The sequence below is a fragment of the Argiope bruennichi genome, chromosome X2, assembly GCF_947563725.1.
Source record: "Argiope bruennichi chromosome X2, qqArgBrue1.1, whole genome shotgun sequence".
Taxonomy (NCBI): domain Eukaryota; kingdom Metazoa; phylum Arthropoda; class Arachnida; order Araneae; family Araneidae; genus Argiope; species Argiope bruennichi.
The window spans coordinates 97,550,928-97,558,027 of record NC_079163.1 but is presented as its reverse complement, the minus strand read 5'-3'; the positions used below and the strand labels follow the sequence as shown (position 1 = coordinate 97,558,027).

General features: G+C 25.6%; 1 protein-coding gene across 2 annotated transcripts in view; it reads left to right on the top strand.

The window, feature by feature from the left end:
* The first annotated feature begins 617 nt into the window (after positions 1–617).
* The window catches only part of LOC129960908 (ubiquitin carboxyl-terminal hydrolase 46-like), a 29,424-nt gene continuing 22,941 nt past the window's right edge, over positions 618–7,100 (top strand). Inside the window, exons 1-2 of one of the 2 annotated variants that reach the window (XM_056074626.1) lie at positions 618–787; positions 2,817–2,897. In XM_056074626.1, the coding sequence (XP_055930601.1) occupies positions 785–787; positions 2,817–2,897 (84 nt within the window). In that variant the 5' untranslated portion in view covers positions 618–784. The remainder of the gene's footprint in view (positions 788–2,816; positions 2,898–7,100) is intronic. The other variant, XM_056074625.1, reaches the window with a different exon arrangement.

Here is a 7,100-nt window from a genome sequence, read left to right as displayed (position 1 = left end):
AATTTTAATTTTAAAAGGAAAGAAGCACAAAAGAAATGTAATTTTTGAAATAAGGGACAATTCCTCTTAAAGAGAGATTTGGTGCAGAAGAGAATATTTTTCCTCTCGAAATGCAAAATGTAAAGATTTAAAATTGCTGAAAGGAAAAGATCTCTGTCATGTGCTATAAAGAAAGTACTCATTAGATGAATAATAAGATAGGCTAGTTGAGATAAAAGTTGATGGACAATTGATAATATCATCGTGATCATTTTCTCGTATTCACTGGAATTAAAAAAAAAATGATCACGGTTCTCACAACATGGTTCATACTGAGTTTCATGAAAATAATTTAAAAAAATTTGAAAGATCTCTGAAATTTGCAACACAATTATATAGTCGACGCAACATTATCCATCAGCTGTTCATCAAAAATCAAAGTGAAATGACGTCACACATATTTTCTGATTTATTCAAGAACACTTTAACACATTTTATTCAGATAATCACGATTTCTTTTTCATATTTGAAAAATTGAATGAACTTTTTTTGTCAGTCAAATTTTAGTATGGGGTAATTTTTGTTTTTGCAATATTTTCCAGCTTGTGGCTGCGACAGACTCCCTTGCATTGTTTTTATATCTTGATTTGCTGCTCCGGTATATTATATTGATTAGAACTATATATGGTGGCAGTGCTTTAAGTTTCTAAAGCTTTAGTGACAAAACAGTAAATAGTATAAATATTGTAGCAGCAATCAAGTGTATGCTAACTGCTTTTATATAAAATGTGTGAAATTTCATAAAATGGTATGTATAATCAAATGCTTAATTGTATTATGGAAAAAATGAAGTTTTCAGTTTATCAAATGTGATTAAATACGAAATTATTTTGCCCGCTTTACTACTTGAAAGACTGAAATATTTGCTAATAAATTCACATGCTCTCAATTGATATAAATCATAATTGGATGCGTTATAGATTTGTTTCGACGTAATCATAAACTTTTTAATAAATATGACGATTTCGTCCGTTGGTTCCATGTTTACTGTTTAATATTAGAGTGTGTTTAACACACTCGGGAAAGCTACTGCTTCAATTAATATAATCCGAATATATTTTATTATAATGTTTATAATAAGTTAAGAAACAATTATGTACAATTATTTGTTTGGTGATTTTGAAATTTATTTTAATTAGACAAAATATCAAAAGTGAAGCGTATTTTGTGAATTTTAGTTGCAGTAGAAGGAGAAGAGTATATATTTGTGTTTTCTTCGTTGATAAAGATAATAAAATTAAATTTTTATTATAACTTTTATATAAATGATCCATTTAATTTTGACATTATGAATAAAAATATTACGATGTACGCTTTTCAAAAATCATTTATTTGTATTTGACTTTTGAAAACCTATATAGTTTTCAGGTAAAATGAATATATTAACAGTGCAAATTGCTTACAGTAATGGTGGAATAATTATTAAGATTTAAATGTTAAATAAGTTTTAAATGTACATTAAAACTAAAATATTATTGTAAACTTTCTTCAGGTTTGGTGTGCAGTTTTAATTCAATTATTTTATTCTAACTTTAATGATAGAAAATTTATGATTGGTAAAGATCTTGAGTAAATTTTTATGATATTAAGCATAGAACAGTGAAACAAATTTAGTTATAACATTGTTGTGTTGGGACATAGAAAAAAAGATTTCATAACAAAAAAATTAAAAAAAAAAAAAAGATATTTTTAGAATTATCATAAAGCTTTTATATGTAAGTATAATAATAATAATAATAATAATAATAAAAGAAAATGCTTTGTTATTGATTCACATTATATCAATGCTTTTTCTCAATTTTTAGATAGAGTAAATTTATCTTTAAAGTTGGAATCAGAATAATAAAATACAATAAATTGCAACAATTAAAAGGGAATTTGATGAAAAATATTTAGATTTTTTGAGTCAAAATTTTCTTATTAGTTTTATTTATAAGTTTTGAGAAATCTGAAATAATATTACACTGTGAAAATTTTTGTGATCTGGTCATTTTTTTTTATGTGATCAGCTATTTAAATTATATTAATAAACTTTAGATTTGAAAGAAGACTTTTAAGATTGATTATCCATGGTATTTCATAAAATTTTAGTTTGTTAGTAATGAATTTTAAAGTTTTAATGACAAAAATCTTCTTAAGAATCTTTTTATTAAATGATTAACAAGTTTTTTCTGAGGAAGTTTTGAAATTGTTTTATTTGATCATAGTGAATTTGTTGAACATATAGAAGTAGTAAAAGAAAGTAAAATGAAATTTTGACCTATTAACTTTAATAAGAAGGGTTAAAATGCACTGATTTATTGCGGTTCTGAAGTTTATAATAACTTAAATATATTCACCTTCTCAAATGCTACATCTTAAAATATCTTTCATCTGTCTGTCATTTATTATCCTTCATTGTAAGTAAAACCTGTTGCATTTTCTATCTTCCCAGAAAATTTTGTTGCTCTTTGGTTAAAAGAAAAATTGCTTTCTCTACTATTATAGTCATTATCTAACTTCTCTAGAATGTTATCTAAAGTATACATATTGGGTCATTCATTTTAGGTTAGAGATTAAACACCATTTCCCTCTCTCTGTTAGTCATTCTTGCTGACATTTAAATTTTGAAGCCTAATGCTCTGCATTAAAAAGTTTAATGTAAACTAATTTTCTTAACACATGTTATTATATTTTTAAAATATATGCATCATTTATGATAAAATCCAGTTTTCATTTTGTCTTGATTTTTTTTTTTCCTTCTTAAAAGTCAATTTTTTTTCTTCCCCTTATTTTAGGGAGCAAATGCTTCTCAGTTGGAAAAAGAAATTGGACATGATGCTTTCCCATCTAATGAGCATTATTTTGGATTGGTGAATGTAAGAAGTGAAAACTTTTTTTGCCTATTAATTGCTGTATATTCTTTTATAAAAGCTGATTTATACTATATTATGATTAATTTTCCTAAACAGAATATTTTGTGCTAGAGGCCCTTGAGGACTCTTATGTTAATCTATACTTATAATAAAGCTCAATGTGTGTGTGTGTGTGTTGGCGCTCTACAGGCCAGGTCATTTGACATACAGCTATCAAATTTGGTACATGTATAGCTTAGAGGTCGGGAATGTGCACCTGGGGTCCCTTTTTTTGAAATTTTAATTAGAATTTTAATTATTAATTAAAAACTAACTTTCCCGCCAAAAAAATCTTCCATTTTCCCCACCGCCAACTTTTCCGCCAAAAAAAATTTTCCATTTTCCCCACTGCCAAATGAGTAAGGCTTCAGTTTCTTTTTTCTCCCAACAGTAATGAGGCTAGGGTTAATATTTTTCGGCGGATTATTTTAAACGATTCTGTTTATTTTCTTAATGTTTGATGCATTTAAAATTAAACATTGTTAATTAATCCATGTTTCAGATTCGTTCTGAAGTACTTTTGAATTAAGATAACACAGAATAAAGGAAATTAAAAATGTATAATCTGCATAGCGTTACCCCAACTGGCGTAGAAAAATTCACGCATTTGCGTTACCTAACTGGCGAAGAAAATTCACGCATGCGCATTGTTCTGATTGTTGTCATGACAACCGCTTTCAACGGTTGATTTAAATTATTTTTAGGTTAGTTGCATGCTTTTGTAAGTAAATTGTATTTATGTTAGTTATATATATTTTTTGTATATGCTTATAGTTTTAAGTACATTGTTTTTTAAGTTGTTTTTTAAACCTGTTTTAGACCGATTATTTTAAATGATTCATTTTATTTTCTTAGTGTTTAATGCATTTAAAATGAAACATTGTTCATTAATCGATCTGTTCATGATGAATCTGAGAAAATGTTGTTGACAAATTCCTGAGATATTACATAAATTAAGAAAGATATTCTTTAGTGCCCATAAAGTTTAAACGCTCAGTGACTCTATTATCAGTAATCATATTATTAAAAAAATGCTTTGTTTCAGTAAAAAATATTATTATATTAATTGCAGATTAATCATTTACACTTTAAAGCATAAATTCTACTAGGGGTAACAGAAAATTAGAGAGATATATATCACGTTATGACTGAAGGCCTTTATAATATTATGAGTGAATTATATGACTATCAAAATTTGAAGTTTTAAAGTATTTTGCTGAAGAATCTATTAAAGTTGGAATTGCATAAAATATTTAATTATTAAAATTTTAACGAACATTAAGTTTGGCGAACCGGCTGGTCGCCAAAGGCGGCTAGTGTAATAATATATTATATTTTTAACTTCATGAAATAAAAATTAAGTTATTTTGTAGATTAATTTGACCAAAAAAATTTTTAGAAGCCTAAAATATCTCTGTAACATGTTCAAAGTAACAGCACATTTTTATAATAGAATTCTATCAATTTATATGACGAAAATTTGACCATAAAAGAGTTAAAAAAATTGGTCTTTTGAAATAAAAGCTATGGAGTACTTTTTTTCTTCTTTTTCTAAGAGAATAGCTTTATTTGTGTAATGGGGAAGAAAAATGTTGAATCAAATGCAGTTATTTATATATATTTTTTACATTCTATAATTATTGTATATCAGTTATGCTAGAAAAAAAATTTGATCTTCCTCTAATATTGTCTTGAAAATTTTAAATTTGTATGAAAAAGAAATCTATGCATTGTAGTTAATTCTGAAATATTTTACATTTGATATATATCTAGCACCAATTTATTCTTGTCTGTATGCCTTGTCTAGTTATATGAATGGCATATTTTATTAAATGCTTTATCATATTCTATTTTATGTCTGTGTGATATGCCGATACTTCTGAAAGTTTCCCTTCAAAATTTTTGAATTCAACATAGATTTAACACATTTTTATATATTTGTTATTATTCATTTTATTTTGTTGTATTTATTATTGAACAAAAAGAAGGCAATCTCTTTTAAATATAAACTTCTATAAAAATTCCAACTTGTAAATCATGTGTAATATGATTTTCAAATATTTGCATTTTATATATTATATTGAGCATACTTTGTATTTAAATTTGATTTGTAAACTTAATCTTCTTGTGAGTAAAAACTTATAAGTTAGTTATTAAAGACAAACTTTAATTTCTTAAATAAAGAAAGTTTCCTGTTATGACTTTTAATCAACATGCCTTTGAGATTTAAAGGATGGATATGTATTGTTTGTTTTTAATTTTGAACTTTTTAAAAATAATTATTAAGTTATTAGTTAGTTTCTTCTCTGTTTGACTCTTGTCATGTTTGCTTCATAATATTAGATTATTTGAATGAGTGCCATAGTTGCAAATATTGCTACTCAGGGTATTCTTGGAAATTCACACTTGCAATGGGCATATAAATTTCAAAATATTAAATAAATATTACGAAAAATTATTTTTATGATGGGAAAAAATATAAAATTGCAGTTTTATTTTGCTTCTTCTTTTATAAGCAAAATTGTTAATATCATTAAAATCTATATAATGAATTTATTGTCAGTATATATTAAGTTTCATTATTATAAATTGCTCATTAATGATCTCAGATAATTTTTAATATGTTTCAATTTTGAAAAACTTCTATTGCAACTCTTGCAATATTTATTAAATGCTTAAAATTTCAGCGATGTTAAAAACACAGGTTTCTAGCCCATACTTTTGAATAAGTTCAAAAAGACCCTTCAATGTTTCTGTTTGGTTATTTCTAGTGACAACAGAAATAAAATTTTAAAATCTTTACTTAATTGGGTTTTTTAATGTTATTTTATATTGCTTCCTCCTCTATGTCTATTGATAGATTACATAACTGTGTATCTGATACAATCTTTCACTTGTCCTCAGTTTATTAACAAAAGGGAAGAAATACATTAAGTTATTTTTTGTTTTTTATATGCACAGTTATTAAGATGGTGCCACTCTTAGTTTGTAGATGAGAGGGCACTGCTTATTTTTGTAGTATAGGATCAGTGGTGTACCTACATAAAATGGTGCCCTGAGCAAATATCAAAACCAGTACTTCTTCCCCCTTTTTAAACTGCAGTTTTCATATTCTCTATTTATCCAATTCTTTTTATTTTAATATTATGCTCAAGATTTAACAAGAGTAAGCTTTCACAGGAGTCTTTGAAATGCATTGTTAGTAAAGAAAATATTCTGTAACAATTCGGAAACATTTTTCACCAAATTAAGTTTAAGAAAATAATACAGCAATTAACTCTGTCACTAAATATATTAAAAACATGAATAGAATACTGGTTAAAAACTTTGCTTTTATGCTGAATAATAAAGAAATTAAAAGGTGGACTTAAATTAATTTTTAAAAAAATCAGGAATATTGCTTCGAAATTAAATGAGGACAATGCAATTTAAATTCTGCATTAAAAAAATAAAACTAGTAATTCAATCTAAACTTTAAATAAAACTATTTTTTTTAAACAAATTCTGCTCAGAAGTTCTGTGAAATAATTTAGAAAAATTGTTTAGTTAATTATTCAATGCTAAATACTGTGCAGTGATTATTATTGACTATATGAACTTCTCAAACTGAACCAGTTAGTAAAAGAGAGCTGAACGAATAATTCATTTTAATTATGGAGTCCCTTTCAGGTTATGAATCAAAAGACTGTCAAGGTTTCTTTTGTTGTTCTGCTGTAAGGCTAATTTGCATTAAAATATGTTCATTCCCACCCTAAAAAAAAAAAAAAGCAAATATGAAATTAATAATTTGTTGCATCATCCAGCATCATCCATACCCTCTGTCCTCACATTAATGTTCTTAAAATCTATTTCAAAATATTAATCTATTTTGCTAATTGATAAGTTTTTGGTGAAAAGAAATACAATTATTTAAGATATTAAGCCGGATTTCACATTAATCATTTTTATCAAATATTACTATCATGACTTGTTTGTATTATGGTGATATATCTGCCTTTGCTTATTGATAAAAAATGTTTTTAAACTTTCATGATTTGATTGGAATGTCAGAAATGAAGTAGCGATTTGGATAATTAAATAGCAATTTGGATTTGGAAAATTCCTAGTAATAGAATATATCTATATATATATATATAAAACACTTCAGTTTTGTTTTTAAGAGGTTTT